At 40.8% G+C, this 27,282-nt stretch overlaps 3 protein-coding genes and 1 long non-coding RNA gene across 7 annotated transcripts in view; 3 read left to right on the forward strand and 1 right to left on the reverse strand.

Moving 5' to 3' along the window:
• LOC107381812 (C-Jun-amino-terminal kinase-interacting protein 1) overlaps positions 1–27,282 on the forward strand; it is a 97,258-nt gene that overhangs the window by 4,143 nt on the left and 65,833 nt on the right. Inside the window, exons 1-2 of one of the 3 annotated variants that reach the window (XM_015953698.3) lie at positions 10,577–11,680; positions 20,163–20,274. The exons of 1 other annotated variant lie outside the window; for it this stretch is intronic. In XM_015953698.3, the coding sequence (XP_015809184.3) occupies positions 11,616–11,680; positions 20,163–20,274 (177 nt within the window). In that variant the 5' untranslated portion in view covers positions 10,577–11,615. Of the gene's footprint in view, positions 1–10,576; positions 11,681–20,162; positions 20,275–27,282 lie in introns of those variants that run through there. One more of the 3 variants, XM_054732221.2, reaches the window with a different exon arrangement.
• On the forward strand, positions 1,811–9,915 carry LOC129163077 (uncharacterized). Of its 2 annotated transcripts, none has more exons than XR_011521613.1 (2): positions 1,811–9,717; positions 9,859–9,915. XR_011521613.1 is itself a non-coding variant. In XM_070554919.1 (2 exons), exon 2 carries the CDS (start codon positions 3,502–3,504, stop codon positions 9,325–9,327), a length of 5,826 nt encoding a protein of 1,941 aa, XP_070411020.1. In that variant the 5' UTR covers positions 1,811–3,147; positions 3,289–3,501; the 3' UTR covers positions 9,328–9,915. The 2 variants fall into 2 exon arrangements, 1 of the variants encoding a protein (XP_070411020.1); XM_070554919.1 differs by having other exon boundaries at positions 1,811–3,147; positions 3,289–9,915.
• Positions 22,583–23,876, forward strand: LOC139071796 (uncharacterized). Its single transcript, XR_011521615.1, has 3 exons — positions 22,583–23,043; positions 23,242–23,486; positions 23,563–23,876. It is a non-coding gene; the product is annotated as an uncharacterized lncRNA (long non-coding RNA).
• Positions 23,913–25,637, reverse strand: LOC129160163 (uncharacterized). Its single transcript, XM_054737347.2, has 3 exons — positions 25,584–25,637; positions 25,041–25,343; positions 23,913–24,700 (listed from the first exon to the last, which is right to left on the reverse strand). The coding sequence occupies exons 1-3, from the start codon at positions 25,620–25,622 to the stop codon at positions 24,194–24,196; spliced, it is 849 nt and encodes a 282-aa protein (XP_054593322.1). The 5' UTR covers positions 25,623–25,637; the 3' UTR covers positions 23,913–24,193.

Genomic DNA, 27,282 nt, shown 5'->3' on the forward strand with positions numbered 1-27,282 from the left:
TCCATGACTTCAAATGGTGTTTTTCTTTTTGGGACTCTGGTAGTTTGTCCTGAAGTTGCAGTGGTGTCAGTCGGCTGTTTCTCCTTCTCTGATATTATTGAGTGGAGAACCAGCGATGTCCCACTGCTAGATAAGTTAGTGCGTAATGAGTGAAGGACCCAGGGAAGTGCGTCGGTTCAGCCAGACTGACAACCAGATGGTCCAATAGTTGCTTTTGGTTTGAAACGTGTTATTGGTGGAGGTTTATAAACAAATGTGACAACTGCCTTATTATTGTTTTTTTTATCTCTACAATATATTTCTAGCTATACTATGTTATAAATGTTATTGAAAGGCATGGAAAAAAATGTTTTAACCCTTCCACTGTCCTATCGTGGCAGGGGTGAGGAGTGAGTACCACCTCACCCCTGCCACGTGGACCTCAAGGGATGAACCATCAACCCTGCTCAATGGTCACCTTTCCTGGAGGGGTCACCCGATAGGACAGTGGAAGGGTTAAGCTTATTTGTTTTCCAAATTTGTTATTGCAGCTTTAAATTGATGGTTCTAAACCGACCCAGGTGTGAGTGTGAATGACTGTCTTTACATATGTCTCTTTATCAGACTATTGAACAATCCATGTTGTACCTCATCTTTTCTCAAATGGTCACTGGAGGTAAATATCAGCTATGATCCTATGTGGGACCATGGAAACCAATGATTGATTTTCAAGGCAAAGAATAAATAGATTCAGGATTTTTCTACAGAACTAGCTTGTTGTTGAGTATCTGTTTCTTAAAAAGGAGCAGGGTTGTAAATGGGGCTGATTTGAATGTGACTCTCACTAAAAGTTGACATTGTAAATGCACAGGATGCAATTCCCCTCTGGTGGTTATTTACGGCTGTTTCTTAATTCTGCCGACAGGACTTGTTTGAGCTGGTAGCACATTCCCTCTAAACACAAGCCAAATCCTTTCTTTATCTCCGTTTGTGGAAAAGAAATTAACAAATTATGTTAACCAATAAATAATATCAACAGTTACACATTTCACATTAACTTGGCCATCGTGCCTTATTCCCTGTAATTTTATTACAAAAACATTAGAAATAATGTATTCAACAGTAGGGCTGCAACAAACGATTATTTGGATAATCAATGAATCGGATGGGGTCTCGACACGATTAATCGATTAATCGGATTACATGGGGACATTTTTAAAAACTGCTAGGGAAATGTTATTTCTCTCCTTCCTTCACTTTATTTAACACAACATTATTAGAAAACAGTTCAATAGCAGAAAAACAACATGCCATCACCTAAATTGTCTTATAAGGTGTATAGACAGAGACCCTAAGCTACACCTATCTGTGACCTAAAATGCTTGGTCCAATTAAACAGCTTAAGGGCAATTCTCATCTGTTTTGTTTGATCTCATCTGTAGACATTTATTATAACTGGGGATGTCAAACAACTAATTTTTAAATGTAATTAAACATAGGCTGTGAATTAATCAAAATTGATCACTATTTCCAAAAATGACTGAAAAAATAAGTTGTCACACACTCCATGGAAACTTTCAGAGAATCCACAAATAGAGGCTTTCAAATGGTTTTGTTACTTTCTGCAAGTTTAGAAAAGAAGCAGATGAGACAGCATGTCTGATAATTTAGTTTTTCATCTGATAATATTAGAACATGTCAGTAATGCCTGAGGGGCTTTTAGAAACACTGTATAACTAACACTACTGGAGAGGGCATGAATTACACAGAGGCTTCTGGGGAGCCCAGTTATGGGGGGTGGGGGGTGGGGGGGCATTTTGCCTTGGCCCCCAAAATGTCTTGAAACGGCCCTGGGTGGGTGACTGAGTGTTGAAGGTGACCTGAATAGTATCAAATTTATAAATACTACATGTGTGTAACTTATTGTTTTATACAGGTAAAAACGTGTAGTGGAGATAAATCTACCTACATTTTACTTTTCAACACTTTGTTTTGTTTTCTTGTTTTTATTTAACTATTTCCTGTCCTGTCTGTCTCTCATCTTCCTGCATCTCCTCTTAATTCTCCAGAAAAACTGCTGCCTGGATTCTTACTTTTTCACCTCATCAGTTACTTCTGAGCAGATTAAAGGGATCTCCTGACCGCAAAGCGCAGAGCGCGTTTTCGATGCTGCGTGAGGTGAAATCACCGCAGCACAGGTGATGAGCTCCGCAGTAGCGCGCTTCACGCACAAATAAGACAGAAAATAGAGAACATGTGCAGACATGAACGATCGTGTGCTAATTATAGTTTTTTGGTTGCGCCACTTTGAGAATGGACCGTGCGCTGGAAGCAGCTGCCTGGATCGCTGCGCAACAATGCGCTGTGCCGCTCTCTGCTCAAAAGAGTCCAAAAATGATATAATATAGAAAACTTTTTTCCGGTTCCCCTGGATGTGTAGGATATACAGCTCCCCCATAATTCGATCCCTGCTCCTGGATGAAAAGCCGGACATTTTCATCAATACAAGAACCAGCAGTCCGGACGCGCCGGACAGAGAGTGAAAAGTGGACATGTCCGGGGAAAACGGAACGTACGGTCACCATAGTCCTCATAAAGCGGGAAATTATAGATACAGTATTTTGCTCATGCCCTGGGCCCTTTAGAGTTCGTGGGCCCTGGGCAATTGCCCAGTTAATCCGGCCTTGGGCGGAACCGGTTCGCAGCAGCGCAAGTCTCCCCGCTCATCTAATAAGCGTCGCGCTCACGACTTTAGACTCTTTTTTACGAGCTTAGGGCATGTCTAGCCTGTGTAATAATCCGGGACTTGGATGAATCACTTTTGAAAAGTTTTTAATTTACCCGGACACAGAGTTCTCTCCTTCCTCGCTGATGATCCCGACATGCTTGCGTTTAAGACGCTGCATCATCCCGTGCCATGCTAAGTGTAAAGGTGAACTATTTCTTTATGTTTAACAACGGCAAAGGTATACGGGCTTTTATTTTGATAGCGTCATAGCAACCGTAGCCAAGTAGGGAGGCGCAACGGGCGCAACACAGAAGAAGCAAACGGAAATCTATTAGAAGTGAAGACGGAGCAAAGGATAGGCTATTAGCAGTTCACGGAGAAGAAGACAAAGAAAGTTTGAAGAATACTTCTGTCTAGCTTCAGTTGATAAGGGGAACAAGGTTTGTAATTATAATTCAGAATGTTGTTATGAAAACGGAACGTGTCTATATGATTGTATTAATTGTGAAAACGACTACCAATGTAATCAGTTATGCATTATGGTTTATTTTATGATTTATTTATTTTTTGTTTATGCCTAGCTCTTACGTTGGTTGGTTGATGATACGGACGGCTCAATAAATCATCATTCACCATCAGTTCCGGCCTTCTCGATATTGACTGAATGCTACAGTAAGAGCTTGACCGCCCCCTCTTGCCGCACGGTGTGGTTTCACGGTTCAACGGCAGTACCCGCAACGTCCAGCAGAGGGCAAAAGTTGGTCAGGAATTGAAACGGATCAAGGCAAAGTAAAATGGAAGACTTGCAGGCTGCAACAGTAAGTCAAACGGTCCTAACTGAACAGATGACAACTCTGCAAAACGAAAAAAGAATGCTTGTCCTTTATGAGCAATGGAAAGCACAGGCACGTGAAACAAGAGAAAAATTAAAGGAAGATATAACAGTGAAGGAGATGTCAGAACTTGCTGACATAATAGAAGAAAGGAGAGATGATCTATTAAAGTTATATTCAGAAAATAGAACCCAAATGGCACCATCATCTGACGTAAGGAGAAAGATCGATGCATGTGAAGCAGTAACTAAGGAGATCATAGGGATAATTCTGGAAAGAATAAGTGGTGTTGATGGAGATTTTGATGCAGATCGTGAAAAAGCTCGTTTACGTGAACTTTTAGAGCATGAATACGCCATTTCCATATATGGATCAACTGCAGCATCAAATCGCAGCCAGCGATCCTCAGCTTCCCATCTTACAGCAAAACGAGCTGAAGCAGCAGCAGAACTAGCAGCAAAGGAGGTTGAGTATGAGGTCGCGCTGGAGGAACAAAGACAACAAGAAAAAATAAGGGCTCTAGAAGAAGAGCATAAAAAACAGGTGGCAGTTCAAAATGCAGAGTTAGAACGCCTGAGAGCACAAAGGGATGTGAAAGCAGCTCGAGCCAGATTTGAAGCATATGACAGGCATTTACTACAAGTGGGTGATGTACAGTCAATTACAGATGAAAAGGTGAGCCCAAACATCACACCTAAACAGCCGTTACCAGCAGTCTCCTTTGGTTCTGTGCAGACAGCCCCCCCTACTGTTACTGAGTTGGCACCAGCAGTGCAGGAAGCTCCCTCCAGTGTTACCCAGCTAGCACAGGCAGTTCAAGACAGCATAAGATTAAACAAACTTCCTACGCCAGAACCAACAGTTTTTAGTGGCGACCCAAAGCATTTCATTGAATGGAAATCCACATTTACATCACTGATTGATCAAAGGGGCATCTCAGCAGCAGATAAACTGTACTATTTGAAGAGATATGTAACAGGGTCAGCTCGCAAATGCATTGAAGGGACTTTCTTTAGGAGTGATGAAGCCGCATATAAGGACGCTTGGGACAAGTTAAACCAAAGATACGGCCAGCCCTTTATTATACAGAAATCATTCCGAGAGAAGCTATCAAAATGGCCAAAGGTGCAGTCCAGAGATGCTGATGGATTAAGAACTTTTGCGGACTTCCTAAATGCATGCATGCTCGCTATGCCTCATGTAAAGGGTTTGCAAATACTTAACGACTGCGAGGAAAATCAAAAATTACTGCACAAACTACCAGACTGGATAAATGCAAGATGGAACCGACAGGTAACAAAGACTTTAATGGAAGGTGGTGAGTTTCCAAGTTTTAGTGAGTTTGCATCCTTTCTCTCTGTTGAAGCTGAAGTTGCATTTAACCCATTCACCTCCATTCACGCCCTTCGTTACTCTGAAACTAACAGCGACAAAGGAAACACAAAAGAACGAAAAGGGAACAAAGCAAGTGTTTTTAAGACAAATTCAACGGAACAAAGTGACACACAGTCAATAATAATAACATCAAAGGATTTTTCATGTGTTCTGTGTCAGATTGCACATCCACTCCACAAGTGTCCAGACTTCTTAAAACTGTCTCTAGAAAACAGAAGAAAGTTTGTGAAGGAGAAGAAACTTTGTTATGGTTGTCTAAAACAAGGTCACAATGCCAAAGACTGCAAACGCCGCTTCAGTTGTGATACCTGCTCAAAGAGGCATCCTACCTGTCTTCATGACGACAATTATTGGAACAGCCTACAAAAAGAGACACAAGTGAGTGTAAATAATGGAACTCAAGTTAACTCACCTGCAGCAGCGACGGCTATGTCACTCAATGTTGCCAGACCTGAACACACAATCAGCACATCAATGATAGTTCCAGTGTGGCTGTCAACTGCCAACAACCCACTCAAAGAAAAACTGGTTTATGCGCTATTAGACACGCAGAGTGATGCTGTCTTCATTGATCAGGATGTAACACATGAGCTGCAGGCAGATGTTTGCCCAGTAAAGCTAAAACTGACTACCATGATGGGAAAAAATGCAGTTGTAAGCAGTGAAAGGGTGTCTGATCTCTTGGTGAGAGGCTATAACTCAGCCACAGTCATAAAGCTTCCTACGGCATATTCAAAGGACTGCATCCCTGCTAACAGAGAACACATACCCACATGTGAAACAGCCAAACAGTGGAGTCACTTGCTGCCCATTGCAGATGAAATCCCTCCACTTCTCAGTTGTGAGATAAGTCTCCTCATAGGTTATACTTGTCCTAGAGCTCTAGCACCTAAACAAGTAATCTTAGGAAAAGATAATGAACCTTATGCTCTTCGGACTGATTTGGGATGGAGCATTGTTGGCAACTCAGACCCCGAAGAGAAAACAGACATGACAACCAGGCTTTGTCACAGATGCACCGTTAAAGAGGTTCCTCCTTCCACTCCAGCAGACGCAATACGTGTATTGGAAAGAGACTTTAAAGACGCTGAAAGAAATGAAAAGACTGTGTCACAAGAGGATCTATTATTCCTCCAAAAACTTGAGGAAGGCATAGTACAAACGAAAAAGGGAAATTATGAAATGCCATTGCCGTTCAGGAAAAGACCACAAATGCCAACTAACAGACAACTTGCTGAAAGCAGACTAAGTCAACTGAAACGCAAACTCATGAAGGATCAAAAATACAAGGAGGATTACATGAAATTCATGAATGAAATGATCAAAAGAGGTGATGCAGAAGAAACTGACGATATTGGACCACCTGGTGAGACATGGTATATACCTCACCACGGTGTTTATCATCCAAAGAAACCTGACAGGTTGCGCATAGTTTTTGACTGTTCAGCTAAACACAATGGTACCTGCCTTAATGATCATTTACTAAATGGCCCTGACATGATCAACAGTTTAACTGGTGTTTTGGTGCGCTTCAGACAGCATAAAGTCGCTCTAATGTGCGACATTGAAAAAATGTTCCACCAGTTTCAGGTTAAGGAAGATGATCGCAACTATTTGCGCTTCTTATGGTGGAAAGATGGTGACGTTAACAGCCAGCCACAAGCATACAGGATGACAGTCCACCTTTTTGGCGCTGCTTCATCCCCAGGGTGTGCGAACTATGGACTCAAACATCTGGCTAAGGAAAACAGATCTGCATATCCTGTAGGCTCACAGTTCATAACCAGGGACTTCTATGTAGATGACGGAGTCACCAGCGTACAAAAAACTGAGGATGCTATTCAACTAGTAAAGGAAGCACGTGAGCTATGTGCAAAGGGTGGATTAAGGCTGCATAAGTTTGTATCCAACAACACTGATGTTTTAAACAGCATCCCAACATCAGAGCTGGCAACAGATACAAAAACAAAGGACTTGACATTCAAAGAGGCACAAACAGAAAGAGCCCTTGGCATTTATTGGAATGTAGAGAAAGACTGCTTTACGTTCAACATCATGCTGAAGGACCAACCCCCAACCAGGCGGGGCATCCTATCAGCAGTTGCAGCAATATATGATCCCCTCGGATTTTTAGCTCCTTATGTGCTCAACGGCAAGGGAATTCTCCAAGAAATGTGCCGTCAAGGAACAGACTGGGACGACCCAATACCAGACCACCTCAGGCCACGGTGGGAGTGCTGGAAAGGAGACCTGCAAAATTTAAAGAACGTCCAGATAAACAGATGTTATGCTCCTGCAGAATTTGGAGAAGTGATCAAAGGAGAATTACATCACTTTTCAGATGCAAGCACCGCAGGATACGGCCAATGTACCTATCTTAGACTCACAAACAAAAACAAAGAAGTTCATTGTGCCTTTGTCATGGGCAAAGCACGTGTCTCACCCACAAAGGTCACCACTATACCCAGGTTGGAACTCACCGCAGCCACAGTATCAGTCACAGTGAGCAAAATGCTAAAGGAGGAGCTGCTCTACGATGATGTAGAAGAGTTCTTTTGGACAGATTCAAAGGTCACTTTAGGATACATAAATAATGAGGCAAGGCGCTTCCACACGTTTGTTGCGAATAGAGTGCAGAAAATACGGAGCCACACTTCACCGCAACAATGGTTTCATGTACCTACTGATGAAAATCCCGCCGACATGGCTTCCAGGGGCACTTCTGTAAAGGAACTGCTTTCATCCAACTGGCTCACCGGCCCTCAGTTTCTGTGGAAAGGAGAAATACAGCTTCCAACAAGAAAGACTATCGAGCTCCCAGTAGGAGACCCAGAGGTGAGAAAGGTGCAGACCCTAAACACTCAAGCTGTAAAACATGCAAGTCTCAGTGACCACCTCACAAAGTTCTCCTCCTGGTCCCGTGCAGTTAGTGCTGTAGCACGTCTCAGACGATATCTGCTCAAAGACAAATCAAAGACACTCACCACTGTAGCTGAAAGAAAAATAGCTGAAACTGTGATCATCAAAGATTTGCAAGGACAAGTGTATCAAAATGAAATAGACACACTCAAAAAAGGCAAACAACTCCCAAAGAACAGCAAAATAAGCAACTTGGATGTTTTCATAAACAAAGACGGTGTGCTCAAGGTTGGTGGAAGGCTTCAGCTTTCATCTCTGCCCAATTCAATCAAACAGCCAACACTCATTCCCGGAGAACATCACATTGCAAAACTGATAATCGCACAGTCTCATGAAAGAGTTAATCATCAAGGAAAAGGCTTCACCATGAATGAGATACGATCCAGTGGCTATTGGATCCCAAAATTGAGCCAAAGGGTTTCCTCCTACATTCGGCAGTGTGTGTTCTGTCGTAAACAAAGAAGGCCTGTGGAAGGACAAAAAATGAGGGATTTACCCACAGAGAGGACTGAACAATCTCCACCCTTCACCTACTGTGGTATGGATGTTTTTGGACCATTTCTGACCAAACAAGCACGTAAAAAACAGAAAAGGTATGGACTCCTTTTCACATGCTTCTATTCACGTGCAGTGCATGTTGAAATGTTAGAGGACTTATCTACGGACACCTTTATAAATGGACTCAGATGCTTCATCGCTCTAAGAGGCTCTGTCAGACAAATAAAATGTGATCAGGGTACTAATTTCATAGGTGCCAAAAACGAACTCAATGCAGCACAAAGTGAAATGGACACTGGCAAGCTATCAGCCTTCCTTGCAGAAAAACAATGTGATTTTGTTCTAAACACACCTCACGCAAGTCACGCAGGTGGAGTATGGGAACGACAAATACGGACTGTGAAAAATGTTCTCAACGCAACATTGGCTCTCACTCCAGGTCGGCTTACTGACTCTTTACTCAGGACTTTTCTCTATGAAGCAGCTGCAATAGTAAACAGCCGCCCTTTAACTACGGACAATCTTAACGATCCAAACAGTCTGGAGCCACTAACTCCAAACCATCTCATCACAATGAAAACTTCAAGTGCTCTGCCTCCACCAGGAACATTCATAAAAGAGGACATGTATGCACGAAAGCGGTGGCGCCAAGTTCAGTACCTTCTTGAGCAGTTCTGGAGCAGATGGAGAAAAGAGTACCTTCAGAACCTTATAGTGAGACAAAAATGGCACACACCTAAAAGAAACATGCAAATTGGAGACATAGTGATGGACAAAGATGACATGCTACCACGCTCTCAATGGAAACTTGGTCGAATCGTGGACACTGTGCAGGACACTGATGGACTTGTCAGAAAGGTCAAAATAGCCTCTGCAGACAAAAATCTAAACAAGGGCCAACGTGTCAGCAAAATGTCTGTGGTAGAACGCCCTGTTCATAAGTTGGTCTTGTTGTTAGAAGACTGTAATGTTTGAATCTACAATGCTTTAAAGTGTTGGAAAATGTTTTATTTATTCATTTTTTGTTTTTGAATTTTATACAAAGTATCTGTTAAGCTACTGTTATTGTTATGGAAAAATTATTTGTGTTTATATGTTCAATAGTAAATAATTTGGTGGGAGTGTAAAGGTGAACTATTTCTTTATGTTTAACAACGGCAAAGGTATACAGGCTTTTATTTTGATAGCGTCATAGCAACCGTAGCCAAGTAGGGAGGCGCAACGGGCGCAACACAGAAGAAGCAAACGGAAATCTATTAGAAGTGAAGACGGAGCAAAGGATAGGCTATTAGCAGTTCACGGAGAAGAAGACAAAGAAAGTTTGAAGAATACTTCTGTCTAGCTTCAGTTGATAAGGGGAACAAGGTTTGTAATTATAATTCAGAATGTTGTTATGAAAACGGAACGTGTCTATATGATTGTATTAATTGTGAAAACGACTACCAATGTAATCAGTTATGCATTATGGTTTATTTTATGATTTATTTATTTTTTGTTTATGCCTAGCTCTTACGTTGGTTGGTTGATGATACGGACGGCTCAATAAATCATCATTCACCATCAGTTCCGGCCTTCTCGATATTGACTGAATGCTACACTAAGTCTGACCTAAACGTTGCAGGTAACGCATGTCTTCGCCTGATTTAACTGAAAATGCTCCCTAACTTAAAAAGCTTTTACTTTTTTGACTCTCGCTGCTTCTGCCATGTTCCTCTTCCAAACAACTGCCGGCTCTCCCTCGTGCTGATCTGCTGGCTCTCCCTCGCGCTGATCTGTCTGCGCGCAATGGCGGGCGGGAAAGGGGGGGGCGCTTTTGGAAGAGTTGTGCAACACAACGAATCGATGACGCAATTCGTTGCCAACGCTTTTAGTAATCGATTTTCATCGAATTTATCGATTCGTTGTTACAGCCCTATTCAACAGTACTACCATGCTCTCGTTTTACTTTAAAGGTTGTTTCCCAGTCATATAGGTGCCTTGTCTTTTCCTGTCCAGTTCTGCAGCTCTGTGAAGACAAACAGGGCTCTGATGTCAGTGTAGTGCTTTTCAGAATGCATGATAAAATCACAGGCTTTTGTTTGCAGAGACCGCATTAAAGCCCAGTGGCTGAAAACAACAGAGCATGCACATTAAGCAGTTAGACCATCAGGCCGGTTGAATGGTCCATTATTACATTTTATAAATCCTATTTTAATTTCTGCAAAGACCCTGACCTCAGTAGAGCAAGTCTTACTCGGTGTTTATTTTGATAGATCTGTTTTTCTCTCCTGATTGCTCACCTTTTAACTATCTTGCAGAGATCATGTCTTTGGCTTAACACTGTGGTTGCTCTCTGTACTCTTCATGATTTAAGTATTTTTCTGGTGGATGTGAGCCTTTTGACCTGAGATGTTTGCACAAATGTTGGGCAGTGGTGGACTTACATCAAATAGTAGGGTTAGCTCAGAAGATCCTGGTCACTGGATGCAGATGGCTGCCCATGTTCTATTGGTTGGAGGAGACCGATGGGCTACAAACAGAAATTGCTGCAGAGATTTTTTTTACAGCCAGAATTGTAATGCCCTTGAGTCTCCCAGATGAGTTAGCTGGTGTGAGGGGGTTATTGGGATCTTTTCACTGAGGTAATATGGGTGAACAGATCTGACAGTAAAGCACTTGATTAAATTGAATCTGAAACTGCTTTAAAATGTATTTATCTTTTAGTCATAAAAACAGGATAAATGGAAGTGAAAGTGATGGAAGATGATGGAAAATAATTATTTGTGACTACATGAACCAAATAAAAAAGCCCAGCGAGATAGAGAGGACTTGTATGATCAGTGGGCCATATGAATAATTTAGCATGACACTGTTCAGCTGAAAGAAAGGAAGAGATGGGAGTGTCCACTCATGCTGATGCTTTTCCCGTTGGGGCTTCCCGTGTTGTGTGATCTGCTAACTCGAGCAGTTTTCTGCAGTGGCGTAGTAAATCTGATGCACGCAGCATCTAGTTGCTTATATAACACCACTCTGTTCTGGCAGCTTCAGCTCCACAGCTTCAAACAATTGCCCCATCCATCTCTCTCCCCTCCGGATGAAGAGCAGCAACAAGGCTTTGAATCTGACTCCTCGTTCATCGACCCAGACGAGCTGCACCCCTCCTCCCTTTCCGCCGGCTCTCATCCTATTCGCTCCTCCTTCTTTCTCTCTCCCTCCCTCCTTCACTTCCTAACCCTCTTGCTTCTTCTTCTCCTTGTCTTCTCTTGGCTTTGGATGCCCTCCTCATGCACAGGATGGACTCAGGAGGGGAAGGAGGAGAGGGGTGGATGGAGGACCAGTGGGAGAAATGGTAGGGGATTATTGTTTTATGTTACTGATGAGCGGCAGCATGGCTGTGTGTGACCTTGTAAGTGTGAAACTGCTAATATTCCCTTTCCTTGCACCGTATAGCTCAGGCAGGCGAGCCTTTAAAAGAGATCAGATGCATGTGGTTATGTGTATATTTGTGGGTTTAGAAGAGAGGCAGAGCACGTTGATATGTTTGACAAATGAAAGGACAAGAGAAGCCATAGAGGGGACCAGACATGGCAACTAATGTGTTTTATGAGTGTTAAGGGTTTGTTTTCACACAAGGGCTGACTGAAAGTGGACTCTTTTACTCGGATATATTCTAATTGACCAGATCCTGATCATGCTCCATGACCTGTCCTTGCAGGAGGGCAAAGCAAATGAGTTTCTGTAAAGATGCAGTTTTGCTATCTCTTATTGGGACCACAAGCATGCAAATAACCAATAGCAGATGTTGGACAAATCAGGAAATGGTGTATTGGAATCATATGTTCATGCAAAGGCCAATTAAAGCATGTTGTGTGTTACCATTATCAGTTAGAACAGATGTTTTGTCTGGTTTGCTACATGGCAGGACATGTGCAGTGAGGTCTTTAATGTTATGGTAAATATGAGTTTTCCTCTGATGCATCGACAAATATGTCAATGAAACCTTCACTCTGTGGTTATGCCTTTCTCTTGGGGCATTGCTGCCTATAATTGACTTCTCTTTGTTATGCTTTTGTGAGACTGACCTGATGTTTGTGTGTTGAATTTTTTACAGCTATTACAAATATTGTTTTTTTAATTTTCTGAATTATTTAACCTGCAGGCACAAGAAGAATACGTTGAACCAAATCTAAATACCTTTATCTGTGTAATCGATAGTTGAGCACCTGTGATATTTGTGAACAAAACACTTTAAATAACTTTAGTTCTGTTGATGCTGTAGGGAGAAAATGTGGATTCAGAGAAAGACAAATGAGCTGGTTCAGGCCCATCACCTCCCAAGCTTAAGGTCATGCTGTCCTTTCGTACTGCACTCTGAGGCAAGCCATAGAGACACTTGGCTGCCCTGTCACCTCCTGCTGTCAGAATTAGGCTTCAAATGAGCCCAAATCCATCGTGATACAAAGTGAAACATCAGTCCTACAGTGCTGTTGCCATCTGATGTCTTTTGCAACTCAATCTCTCCATGGCAAATGCCAAAGGGCATTCTGAAACTGGGAATCCATCCAAGTAATGATGAAGTAAAGATAAACCCTGCAAGGTTTGTGTCGATCAGAGCAAATGACAAACATTAATTTAACATTGTAGCAATGAGGAATGGCTACATATGTAACAAATGATTAATAAGATGTGATGATTCCATATAAATATGAAATCTCAATCTGATTGATCTTTCAATGTTTAATCATTCAGGGACCATAAACACACTTTGTATTAATTCAGACAGTCAAGTATATAGTTTATAAAAATGAATGTATTTCTACTTACCTAAACTAATGATTATACATGACAAGGTATGAATGATGATACAGTGTAATGGATATGAAGTGATTTAATGTGTTGTGTGAAATGCTGGAGTGGATGTTTGATGTGTTAGCACATCCTTTCTTAAGTATCTGAGAGAGTTTGTGGAGTCTGGTTTGTAAAATAAAATTGACTGTACAGGTGCTGGCCAGTAAATTAGAATATCATCAAAAGGTTGAAAATATTTCAGTAATTCCATTCAAAACGTGAAACTTGTACATTATATTCATGCAATGCACACAGACCAATGTATTTCCGATGTTTATTACGTTTAATTTTGATATTTATAGGTGACAACCAATGAAAACATCAAATCTGGTATCTCAGAAAATTAGAATATTCTAAAGGCCAATGAAAAAATGTTTGTTTCTCTAATGTTGGCCAACTGAAAAGAATGAACATGAAAAGAATGTGCATGTATAGCACTCAATACTTAGTCGGGGCTCCTTTTGCCTCAATAACTGCAGTAATGCGGCGTGGCATGGACTCGATCAGTCTGTGGCACTGCTCAGGTGTTATGAGAGCCCAGGTTGCTCTGATAGTCGTCTTCAGCTCCTCTGCATTGTTGGGTCTAGCGTATTGCATCCTCCGCTTCACAATACCCCATAGATTTTCTATGGGGTTAAGGTCAGGCGAGTTTGCTGGCCAATCAAGGACAGGGATACCATGGTCCTTGAACCAGGTGCTGGTGGTTTTGGCACTGTGTGCAGGTGCCAAGTCCTGTTGAAAGGTGAAGTCTGCATCCCCATAAAGTTGGTCAGCAGCAGGAAGCATGAAGTGCTCTAAAACTTCCTGGTAGACGGCTGCATTGACCCTGGACCTCAGGAAACAGAGTGGGCCAACACCGGCAGATGACATGGCACCCCACACCATCACTGACGGTGGAAACTTTACACTGGACGTCATGCAACGTGGATTCTGTGCTTCTCCGCTCTTCCTCCAGACTCTGGGTCCTTGATTTCCAAAGGAAATGCAGAACTTGCTTTCATCAGAAAACATAACTTTGGACCACTCAGCATCAGTCCAGTCCTTTTTGTCCTTGGCCCAGGCGAGACGCTTCTTGCGCTGTTTCTTGTTCAAGAGTGGCTTGGCACACGGAATGCGACACCTGAATCCCATGTCTTTCATGAGTCTCCTCGTGGTGGTTCTTGAAGCGCTGACTCCAGCTGCAGTCCACTCTTTGTGGATCTCCCCCACATTTTTGAATGGGTTTGTCGTCACAATTCTCTGCAGGGTGCGGTTATCCCTAGAGCTTGTACACTTTTTTCTACCACATTTTTTCCGTCCCTTCGCCTGTCTGTTAATGTGCTTGGACACAGAGCTCTGCGAACAGCCAGCTTCTTTAGCAATCACCTTTTGTTTCTTGCCCTCCTTGTGCAAGGTGTCAATGATTGTCTTTTGGACAGCTGTTAAGTCAGAAGTCTTCCCCATGATTGTGGTGCCTTCAAAACAAGACTGAGGGACCTTTTAAAGGCCTTTGCAGGTGTTTTGAGTAAATCAGCTGATTAGAGTGGCAGCAGGTGTCTTCTATATTCAGCCTTTTCAGAATATTCTAATTTTTTGAGATACCAAATTTGGAGTTTTCATTAGTTGTCACTTATGAATATCAAATTTAAATGTAATGAACATTGGAAATACATTGGTCTGTGTGCATTGCATGAATATAATGTACAAGTTTCACGTTTTGAATGGAATTACTGAAATATTTTCAACCTTTTGATGATATTCTAATTTACTGGCCAGCACCTGTATGTTTGTTAAACTAGAGATTTGTTTATAAAACCACCAGCAATCTGTTGAGTCTACGATACCCTTTGTGTGGAGATCCCCTTCAGATCCAGGGGGTCACGAGGCTGAGATGGACAAGGACCTCGAGGTACCAGGAACCTGTAGATTAGCTCCGATACGATCCGTCTAGTCTTGAGATCTCTCCAGGTCATGACAGGAAGCTGGCATGCTTGTTTGTATCTAAGGCTGTTGTTGTGGGCTCTGAGAAGAGTCATTTTGTCTGATACCACCTGCAGCATTGCAGAGAGGCTTTGACTTCATGTCAAAGGAGAAGATGGTTTCAAAATGCCTTTTTCCCAAATTGGCCGGTTCTCGAGTCAGGGAGAAACTGAATTATTCGGGAAGTAATTCCTGTTTTATTAAAACCCATTGTTTACAAATTTGGCAAATCAGGATCTGACATGTTTGAGGGCCTTACCAAATACCTCAGAAGTCACTCCTTCCTTCAGATAAAAAGATGGTTAACTCTTTGTGTGACTGATAATGTTTTAAACACTTATGTGACGTGGATGTTAAACCGTACTAATTATCTTATTATAATGTGTATGAGTACTGATAGATTAACTTGTTTAATCAACACATACGGATCTGGTGTAGATAAGATCTGAAATGGATCATTGCAGGAACAATATTCATTTTAAAGCCATCATTGATTAAAGCACAGATTATTCAAACATTTGATTTAAACATCATGTTTATTCAACACATTTGATTATTTCAACTTATAAGTGGTAAAGTCACTTAGGAACTTTCAGGTGGGTGCACTTTATTCAGAGTGAGGATGCAGCAGTTTCGGCTGCATGAGACCTTGACTGAGAATGTTGTGTCTTCTTGTACGGTAACAAGGACTGGGGCAGAACTTTATGGATTTGGAGGCCAGACAGATGGTGTGTTTTTGTCTGCAAATGAAAGGTTACTTTCTGGTCAATTTGTTGGTGAAAATTTGACCACTGGTACATTACAACATCATTATTTTAGGTGCTATTATTCTTAGGTTTAATCCAGTTTTTATGTTCATTTCAAGGAAACATGTCATTGCAAGGAGCACATCTGGATTTACTTGATCAGGACTTTGAGAAAAACAGTGATCAAAAATGCTGAAAATGAAACATTAGTTTCATAAATCTGTTGCCTCCATTTTTAAGACAGCAGTTTGCATTAAAGGCACACTTGGTAGTTTTGACTTGCTTTTAGTGTCTGTTTAGTAGAACCAAAAGTGAAACTCTCCTTCTTGATGTGCATTTGTCTTCCCAGCCTTCATTAGTTTCTACAGGAGAGTTTCATCATCAAATCAAACAAATCAGCTGCATTCACAACATAAAATATGTAGGAAACATGCTGGAAGCAGACTCCATTTCAACAGGTGGCGACCCGCCACTCTGAAGTTGCAAGTGCAATATTCTGGCCAAATTCTGGTGGTGGGGTCTGAGTGAGATTTAATTACCCCCGTAAAGGGTTATTTTACCACATAGTGGCTCAAGAAAATGATTTAAAATATGAAAAAGTGGCGTAATATAGTTTTAACAACAAGATAAAGTCAAGATTCATCAGAGAGTTTTCATTTAACTGCAGATTCCCTATTTGCCATAAAATAAAATTAGTATCCTCTTTCCCAAAAAGCGTAAAAGAAAACATTTACACTCACCCACGCAACAAAAGGACTTGTTGACATCATTTCAGACATCATCTCACTCACAAAGGGTGGACATCTTCTTATGCTGACTGAGTTAGAATCAAAGAATGGGCTATTTAAAAGTAGGGTGGGGGTTGAAATGACTGCTTTTTTCTCTGCAACATAAATGCTTTGCACAAAAAGGGCTTCACAAGAAAAGACTACAAGTAAAATTGCAAAGACAGATGCTTACTTGTTTGGAGAAAAGCTATATTCCTCCCACTGTCCTGTAACGATTAAATTTACATGTTATTTAATGAACCATAAAATGTGAGATTCCATAGGAAATACTAAATCAATCTTATGGACCTTTGGATAATTTAAACCAGAAGATTGGAACTTTTTAGTGCAGGGATGTAACCACTTCGTATTAACTCAGAGACAAAACAAAGAGAGTCAAGTTTTAAAAGTTTAAAGATTTATTACTAAACAAATTCAAACTAGACTAACTTTAAACACTAAATGTTTGGTGTAACTAAGGTGAAGTGAGACGGAGAATGGTGTAGTGTGGAATGTTGTTCAGAACCAGCAAATCCGGAGAAACGATTAGTTCTGATGGGAGTGAAGATGATGTTTTGTGCTAAGCTTTTGGTTTGGAGATTTATAACACACATTGAGACGCCATTCTGTCGGCCTACGTACCCTTTGAGGAAGTCCCCGTTAGATCAGGAATGTTGAGGTCCAGCTTGACCCTCTCTGGAACCAAAGCTGGTAGGAAAAGCAGCGGTTACCGACCAGACCAGTCTTGAGATACTTCCGGGTCACAACAGTTTTATTGGCATCCAGCAAGACCCAAAACGGGGTCGTGATGGTTCAGCTTTTATTCTGAAAGGAACCGTTGCAGCAGGTGGAACAGCAACAGATTTATCCAGCTTGTCGTTAGGTTCTTTCGGCTGAAGAGGAAAGTTACGGATTGGCCACTCCGACAACTTCTCTAGAAAACTTTGAACTGAAGTTTACGAAAACGTGGGCATAGTTTTATAATTTGGATGTTTTGAGTTACGGTCTAATCAAAAAGGTACAGGTTTACCAAGCACCACCAAAACCACGCCTCCATCAGATCTGGAAGATTCTGATTGTATCAGAAAAAGGAAATGTGTCATGTGACTTAGCCTTACGTGTGATCAGTCTCTAGGGGAAACATTTAAAGTTATATTACTTATTATAACTTACTAATCATAACATTGTCATTTCACAGATTGGTTCACATTTTAATATTGACTAACACTTTGTTTGATTAGCTTATTAAAATAGAGTTCTTTGACTTATTAAAAAGAAAGAGTCCTTTGTCTTCATTCTTCTCTTGAGCTAGAAAGGAAACAGTTTAGAAGCAAATGTATGACCTTGAGGCAGTCTCATGCAGATTAGTTCTTCCTGAGGAGAGAGGGTAAATAACCTTCGGTGGAATAGCTCCTTCATCACGTTACAGTCCTAATGGGTGTGACCCCGCGAGGAACGTTGACCATTGTGCAGGATTGATGGTTTATCCCTTGAGGTCCACGTGGCACCTCACCCCTGCCACGTGGACCTCAAGGGATAAACCATCAATCCTGCACAATGGTCAACTTTCCTTGAAGGGTCACACCTATTAGGACAGTGGGAGGGTTACGAAAACATTTCTTTTCATGAAACAGGGACAGACTGCTGTCCTGTAAACATTTCATGAATTGAAAGACTGATGATTGAGGTAAAGTAAGTTTTGGGGCGTTTAGAGATACAAAGCCTTGTCTGGAGAGGAAAAGCTGAGCTCCACTGTTGCTTCTGTATCATGCCAGCAGTGAAGAATTCTCAAGCCCTTCATGTGTATAGGGCTTCTCCTAACCCTCAGCTATGAATGAAAAAACAATGGTACCCAAATATCACCTGAGAGGATCTCCTTCCAACCGTCAGAGAACAGTTTGGTGATAAAACAGAACCTCTTCCAGCATGCGGAGAACCATTCCATAATATCTTAGTTGCTGAAGGAACAGAACCACGTTTCTTGGACTGGGAGATCACTGAGGTTTAGAACAGATGTGTTGTTGTGAACATCCTGTATCCTTAATGTGAGTTTGCTCATCACAGTGTGCTCATCTTCTCATACCTCTTGATGTCTGTGCTGTTTCATGTGACATTGTAATTTGCCCTGTATTTTACACTATTGTTTTTCTCTGGCATCTGCATCCACCTTACCCACACGTCACTGCAGCAAAGGGGTCACACTGTCCTGTCTAGGCAGTCTATTTCCTGGATTTTAATTTTGTCCTCCCTACCATTTCACTGTCCAGTGCCTTTATAGGTTCTTTCAACCGAGTTGAATCATCACATAAATTTGTCTTACCTCTTGTTCCCCTTCAGTTGCTCTTCCTTGTTTTTCTAAAGCCAGAGTCACAGTAGGATGCCGTACTGATGACTGATAGGCATACAAGCAGTTCAATATTTGCATTGTCTATGTCCTCTTTTAGTTTATTTTTCCCTTCTTTACATGTTACAAAGCCAGCTTCAGTTTGGTAGTATTTGGAAGTACTTTACTGTACTCTAAGGACGAATACATGCTTTTTTTTTGCACCTGAAAAGCAGAAAACCATTGAAGCATTCAAAACTTATAGTTTGTCAGCTGCAGCTTAGTCCTGATAAGGTTAGATAACACATCTAGACACTATTTGCCATTAAAACAACATTTTCACGATTGTATGAAGACAAGAAGATCTGAGAAACATATTTTGAGGGATACGAAAATATCATAATGGTCAATCATAGGTGTTTCTAGCCAGTTTGGGGGGTACTGAAGCACCTCTAAATTAAATCCCATTACTTTTTACTTCTCCATTTTTGTACAGCTTCTTTTTGGCTCTCATGATGGAGGGAAACACGTTTTACCTCTGAGAATTTAGCTTCTACCCTAATCTCCATACTCATGATGACTGATGACAGTTGAAACCGGATGAACATCTGCATGCTGAGACACACCAATAATGCAGTATTTCTATTCAGTGATGGCACAAGGATTACAGCTCTCCAGGTTCTCCCAGGTTTCTTTGACAGAGCACTGCTGTGCTCCTTATGATCACAATTATCTTCTTTTAATAGCATTTACCTGATGAGTTTCTGACATGCTCAAATGTCTGGAAGGTAAAGAGAAAACAGACAGACCTAATAGCAGATGAAGAAAATTGAGGATTGTTTATTAAAAGTTCATTGAATCTTGCTGGCAATGGTGGACAATTCATTTTCCTGTCTATCAAGGTGGAGATGCACAGGAGTCTGCAAGGCCAAAACATTTTTTCTTCTGTTTGTTTCATATTTCCATTTTCTGACAGATTTACGACTCAAGAGGTTGGAATTACTAACTGTTGTGACCAACAGACCACTTAGTGTTGAAGCCCATTTTGTTTTCTTTTACTTTGGACATGGTACTGAAACGTTGGTGTAGTTTTATTACAATCTTGCCAATATGTTAAAAGATGTTAACTTAAATTTTTATTACCTCTCTCTCTTCCTCTTCTCTTTTGTGACCATCCCCTTCAACCAGGTTGACTCATGACATCAGTCTGGACGAGTTTGAGGATGATGACCTGTCAGAGATTACAGAGATCACTGATGAACGAGGGATGAGCCTCAACTGCAATGGCCCTGATATGAAGGTAAAATGGGCTCTCTTGGTATGAAGACTTAAATTTGTCATTCCCTTTAGTATAGGAACTTGGATAGGGAAAATCATGATTGATTGTATCAACACCAGAGATGGGACCTAGGCTTGAAATACACTCGATTCATTATCTTCCACTTATCTAGGGTCGGGTCGCAGGAGCAGCTGCCTAAGCAAAGAGGCCCAGACTGTAGGAGCAGCAAATCTATTCTGAGCCCCTCCCAGATGACTAAGCTTCTCACCCCATCTCTTAGGGCAGTGGTTCTCAATCCTGGTCCTGGAGGGGCGGTATCCAGCATATTTTAGTTTTAAGACTGCTTCAACACACCTGATTTAATCAGGTGTGATTAACAGGTTTCTGCAGAGCCTGAGGAGCTGCTGCAGGTGATTCAATGGCTGAATCTAGTGTGTTGGACTAAAGAAATCACTAAAACATGCTGGATGCCGGTCCTCCAGGACCAGGATTGAGAACCATTGTCTTAGGAAGAGCCCAGCCACCCTGCAGAGATAACTCATTTCATCCGCTTGTATCAGTGATCTCATTCTTTTGGTCACTTCCCAAAGCTTGTGACTATAAGTGAGGGTAGGAAAGTAGATCGACTGGCAAATTGAAATTACATCTTTTAGTTCTTTTTAAAACACAGAAAGGTTTTATTTACCTGCAACGTTTCGTTTGCGGCTGCAAACTTTGTCAGGCTGATGAAGTTTGCAGCCGCAAATGAAACGTTGCAGGTAAATAAAACCTTTCTGTGTTTTAAAAAGAACGAAAAGATGGAATTAGAATGTCAGCACAGCAACAACACACCAAAGATGGTAAATTGAAAGCTTTGCTTTCCACCTCAGCTCTCTTGTCACCACAACAGACCGGTACAATGCCCACGTGCGGCACCAATCCATCTATCGGTCTCGCGTTCCATCTTTCCCTCACTTTTGAACAAGATATTTAACCCTTTAAGACCAACGGGAGTGCCGGCTCTCCCATTTGCATGTCTGTGTTCAAATGCTTGTAGAACTGAAACTACTTTTTGCATAGTAAACCGAAGGATTTACACTTAAATCTCACACACTGAACATGTCTCAGAGCACTGCGTATTTCTGCTAATGAGTTTGCAAAAAACAACCAAAATGTGCAAATAAGAAAAGCGTTGTCATTCAGACGCAGACGCTGTGTCGTTCTGATCTTCAGCTCACAGGGCTTCACATGCCAGAATAAACATCATCACGTTGTCAATGTGAACTATCACATGATTATCACTCACCCAATCACCTGCTTTGACGTCATTTTCCCGTGAATTGTAGTTCTTTGTAATCCCAGTCTTTCGACTTTTTCTTGTGCTTTTTCGCAATAATACATTTAGACAAACATCCTACACACATTATGCACCCACTACAAACTTCCGACACACACACACACACACACACACACACCACTATGAACGTTTTGATGACTCACAGACCTGCCAAACACTACATCCTCCCTCCTCGAAGCAGTTGACGCCATTACAGCGCCTGGTGATGTTTAAGTTTCACTTTCAGTTTCCTCACGTATATATTCATGCAATATTCTTTGTTATTGTTATTATGGGGCAGCAATTAACAATTATTATTGTTATTATGGGGCAGTAGCTCAACAGGTAGAGCGGGTTGTCCAGAAATCGGAAGGTTGCAGGTTCGATCCCGGCTCCGGACAGAGAATGTTGCTGTTGTGTCCTTGGGCAAGACTCTTAACCCACCTTGCCTGCTGGAGGTGGTCGGAGGGACCGGTGGCGCCTGTGCTCGGCAGCCTCGCCTCTGTCAGCGCGCCCCAGGGTAGCTGTGGCTACATTGTAGCTCATCACCATCAGTGTGTGAATGTGTGTGTGAATGGATAAATGATACACTGTAGTGTAAAGCGCTTTGGAGTCCTTACTCTGAGAGGTGCTATACAAGTACGGGTCATTTATCATTTATTATTATTAGTGAGAGAAAAGGAAAACTATATACTACTAAAAATTAGACAAATATTCAACATTATTATGCTAGACTCCTGCAGATTATTATTATTATTTATGTTTTCGTTTTTGTCACAGTTTATATAAATGAGTGTATCTCAGAAACTATTTTATAGAAGCACTTCAAATAACTTTGTTGTTGTTTGAAAGGATTGTGTGCCATTTTTTTCCATTGAAAATTTTGAATCTTAAAGGCCCAATGTGTGATATTTCATCTTATAAGTTATCAAATTTCTTGTATCACATTCTCAAATTTGTTTATTTTTAATGATAATTCAAACAAGCATTTATTCTAAACATCATTATTAGCTTTATATTTTAATATTTTAGACAAAAGAAGCAGACCGGTGCTCCATATGGCATGCGCCATCTTAAAATACAGTGACCTTTTAGGGACATACAACATATTAAGCTTCGCATTTGATGTTTGCGTTTTTAAATGATGTAACCTCAAAGAAACAGCAGGGGGCAGAAGTGCGCCTTGTAAGCATGCAGTCTGACAAAGTAACTAAGAAGAAGAAGAAACTAGCCACACCGTACTTCTAGCGATGGAGGATCACACATATTCTTCAAGCAAACTTGAGAAACGGGATAGTTTGTCTCATCCAAGTAAAAGAAAAAGGATTTTGAAAAGTGAACAAGACCGGCGTCATGAGAAAACCAGAGTAAATATAGGAGTTGCCTTCCCAAGATGGAGAGACCTCATGTTACAAAAGGGATTCAGTAGACACGCTGAGCTTGCTACCTTCCTTTTGGACAGATAAGTTAAAAATGTGTGTTTAATTTCTTCATTGTAGTAGTTGTGTGCTTTGTGACACAAAGTTTGTGTGGAGTAAGCTAGAGTTTGGGAAAGAGCTCATGCTAACTAGTGCCAAAAATGTAGCACACCATCTTAAAATGTTACTACACGTTATTTAAGTTTGTCCCATTGTCGTGACAGAAATTCATTATGCAATTGTCCTATTTTTTAGATTCAAACGGAAGTACAATAAGAATGCCAAAAGGTACAGTGTGTATTCACTAAAATCAGAAAAGGGCTACGAATACATTCCAGTACTCCAATCAAATATAATCAACGAGAGGTTGGCGAGAGGAGTCGGGATGCCTCGTACCAGATCAATGAGGGATGATGACCCCAGACGGCTCGGTCTTGTGCCACCCATCGCTCCACCACCTATTTCGGAGCTAGTGCAGATCCAAGTCAGCCGAGGTCTTGGTATGTGTCATTTTAGCATCCTTTGACTACAGCTCAGTTCTTTACCTACACTTGTCTTACAATACTTTTTTCACAGTATCAGAACTCAACACAGCTACAGGCCTCCAGTGACGATCTTGTCTACATTTACATGGAGTATTCTATACCTGCTGCGTGTTACTAATGTAATGTACATAAAAATGTAGATATTGCACTTTGATGTCTTTCCTACTGTGCTAACATGTTGTTCTTTTTACTTGAAGTAGCACATAAATTCTGCACAGTCTTTTACGTTAGATCTATTCTTTATTATTCTAAAGTGTGTAAAATCATGTTTCAAGATTAAAATGTGTTCCAAATTTGTCTGTTAAAACTCTGAATAAGGTTAATTCAAATAAAAGTGCATCTGTACTAATTTCTTTATTTCTTATGTCTTTCAGAAAATTACATATTTTTTGTTTCATGACTTGACCCTGTAAGAGTGTAAATTAATAGCTCACTAATGTAATGCAAAACTATGGAGTTGTAAAGATGTGTTTTTTTTTCACATTACAAGAGTATACATGGCTGAAGAGTAGCCACCTCTAAATTTGTCATTATTGTACAACACTAACATTGGGGTTTCAAAAAATATTTATTTAAAATACTTATTCAACATAATAAATTACAATATAAAGGTGTACAAAATATCAGAAACACTTCAACAACCCATGTAAACTTTTGACCAGTTACACTCCCGGTAGAAAACCAGTATACTGTCCATGAGGGTCTGGAAATTTCTCCCTAATTTTGACCACACAGCAACTTGGGATGACTCTTCGATTTCCATGTCCAAGTGACCCATGCTGCCAGAAAATGAAGTGCCGGTAGGCAGCATACCTGTATTCCCTGTTGTCATCGCCTGGTTCCCTAATCTGTCCTAATACGGTGAGGTCTGCTCTGTACTGACGATGGATCCTCAGGACACCTTCATCCAAACAGTAAAGTCTAAAATGGGGCAGAAGGCTTATACAGTTTACAGAGTGTTGTCCACAGCATTTGCGCTCTGCATCTGTTGGCATATCTGTGCAATTGCCACAAGTACACCATGTTAACGCAGGGGCCTGCACGGGTGTGGTGTGCCTATCTCGGCGTTGGTTGTTCAACAAAACATCAAAAACCAGACCTGGCTGTCTTTCCAAAAGTTGAGAGGTGAGATGACGGTGGTCCTCCAGGCTCATGCCCTGTACAAGGCGCTGGGGGGAAAAGTAGGATTAGAATTTTTGTAAGATTATTTTAATTGAATTACAGTAAAAAGCAATGTTTTGTAAATGTTTTAACAAGTTTATAAGAGTAGCTGATTAATACTATATATATTAAATGGCTAATTCCTAAAATAAAGGTACTATCAAAAACAAATAATATGTATTAGGAAAGAAGTAGGACACTGAATGTTTTACAGAACTACATATAATTCCAAACACTTGCTATACGGTTAAATAGAATTACCCTATGTACTTATATGAATGAAATGAGTGACAGGACGGCATATATTGACCCAGATAATTATTAATTTGCTCATTATCTTACACAAACCTCAATTTCTGCTCTTCTTTCCCTTTGAAGCTCCTCGACTCTCTCCTCATCAGCTCTTGAAAGCGCCGATCTTCTAGACTTTATTGCAGCTCTGCCTCTTCCTCTTGTGCGTGGGACGTTGCGGCTGGTTTGAGCAAATTCGGCTCCTTCATCTTGGGATGCTTGCCCTGCTTCTGTCGCATGTCTAACACCACTGCCTCTCTGTGCGCTGGCACACGTCTGTCCTCTCCCTCTTCCTCGCCCTCTTCCTCTCCCTCGTCCTCTGTCTGTCTCCACTGATGAACCATCGGATGATATCTGACTCTGTTTACGGAGAGAAAACAATTACAGACTACACTACCTTGTATATTTCCAAAATGGCAAATATAAATATAACATTTCTCAAATAAAATGAACAAAATATTGTCATTTTTTGTAGTCAGAAGTAATCACTAACTAGCTGCCGTTTGCTATTAGCAAACATAACTGACATAAAAAAGTTTTTCTTATTCAAAACCTATTTATATTTAAATTAATAAAATAAGTTAGATGAAAACAACTAACCTGTTCTCTGACTTGAAAGCTGGAATTAGATGATGACATGCTGCCGTTTACAGCAACACGATTTTGTATTGTATTTGTTATATTTGTTAATAAAGTTTTAAATAATGATTAAAAAAACCCTTTTTGATCCTCGGGGGCTCCAATAGCTGCAATACCGACTCTAAACTGCGTGGTGCTAAAGAGTCGGATCTTTTTACTATGATTTCTGTGAATTTCACACACGGGGCCTTTAAAGCTGTGGCATTTCTGTATAACGAAAAATATATGTACTAACAGAAACTGATTTTCAATTTCTGAATAGATAATTGCATATTTTAGTAAAATATGTTGTTGCTATGAACATTTTACAATTATATAATTAAAATTTAGAATGTAAGGGTTGTATTGATGTATAGAAAGTTGAAATACTCAAAAAAATGGCACCACAGCATGTAAAAATGTAAATATATGTTCTGGCGAACTTGTTCTATATCAGGTCTTAAAGGGTTAAACTCCTCCACTTAGGGCAGGGCCTCATCTGGAGAAGGCATTCTACCCTGAATTACACTTAAATTACAAAACAAAGATATGTAATATAAGTTTGACTCTGGATTTTAGTCGTGAAAATTTTGCCTCTCGTGTAAATAGAAATTAAAGTAATAATCCGGTTAGTAAGACACAAACACAAGCAGATGAACAGAGCTGCTTAAAAGCGCTCTGGTGGTTTTGGCCTACTTTTAGCACCCCCTAGTGTTATTGGCAAACCAAAAAGTTAATCAACTAATTTCTGTATTAAAAAAGAAACAAGTAATGAATTTCTTGGCAGAGGTTTTTAGACAAATATGAGAGGACCACTTTATTGTTATTTTTTTTAAATCACCACAATATACATATAGCTTTGTTAGAATGTTGTTAAAAGGCATGAGAAAAATGTTTTGAGTTCATAAAGTGAACTGCAGGCTCCAACACCAACAAACACTGACAGTAGGGATGAGCGAGTACACCACTATCCATATCTGTTCAACCATCTAAATTATCTGTATCTGTATCTGTACTTGGAGTGGGTGTGACCTAACCCAGAAGTGGGTGTAGTTTAACTGGAAGTGGGTGTGGTTTACATCAAAGCATTATTTTAAGTCTGAAATTGATATGGATTGATCAGAAGTTGCTATGTGTACTTACAGAGCAGCCTCAGAATTGAGATTAAATATATCAACACATTCTCACACCCTAAGCGTCGGAAACAAACGCTTGGTCAGCCACCCTCTACGTCAGACCCCAGACGCCAAAAGTGCCCATTTTCGTTACTTATGTGCGAAAAGAGGTTTTCCCCTTTTGTAACTGCAGATCCCAATGCAGCGTAAAACTGACATGATTAGATATCCGCTGATGCGGCACCGAACCAGCTCATTTAACCGCACCTAAACCTTAACATTTCACTATTTATAACCTTCCCCTCTCCCTCATCCTAGCCTTAACCCTCATTTCACCGATGCAGCACCGAACCAGCTCGTTTAACCACACCTAAACCTTAAATGCGGCACCGAACCAGCTCATTTAACCACACCTAAACCTTAACGTTTCACTATTTATAACCTTCCCCTCTCCCTCATCCTAGCCTTAACCCTCATTTAACCGATGCGGCACCGAACCACCTCGTTTAACCGCACCTTAACCTTAACGTTTCGCCATTTATAACCTTCCCCTCTCCCTCATCCTA

This window comes from Nothobranchius furzeri, chromosome 9, assembly GCF_043380555.1.
Source record: "Nothobranchius furzeri strain GRZ-AD chromosome 9, NfurGRZ-RIMD1, whole genome shotgun sequence".
Lineage (NCBI taxonomy): Eukaryota > Metazoa > Chordata > Actinopteri > Cyprinodontiformes > Nothobranchiidae > Nothobranchius > Nothobranchius furzeri.

Bases quoted from the DNA above. Each gene is read 5' to 3' on its own strand.
- LOC129163077 (XM_070554919.1), top strand. From the start codon at position 3,502: ATGGAAGACTTGCAGGCTGCAACAGTAAGTCAAACGGTCCTAACTGAA.
- LOC129160163 (XM_054737347.2), bottom strand. From the start codon at position 25,622: ATGTCATCATCTAATTCCAGCTTTCAAGTCAGAGAACAG. The intron at 25,344-25,583 runs GTTAGTTGTTTT...CTCCGTAAACAG, and splicing joins GCTTTCAAGTCAGAGAACAG to AGTCAGATATCATCCGATGG. The intron at 24,701-25,040 runs GTTTGTGTAAGA...TTTTCCCCCCAG, and splicing joins AAAGAAGAGCAGAAATTGAG to CGCCTTGTACAGGGCATGAG.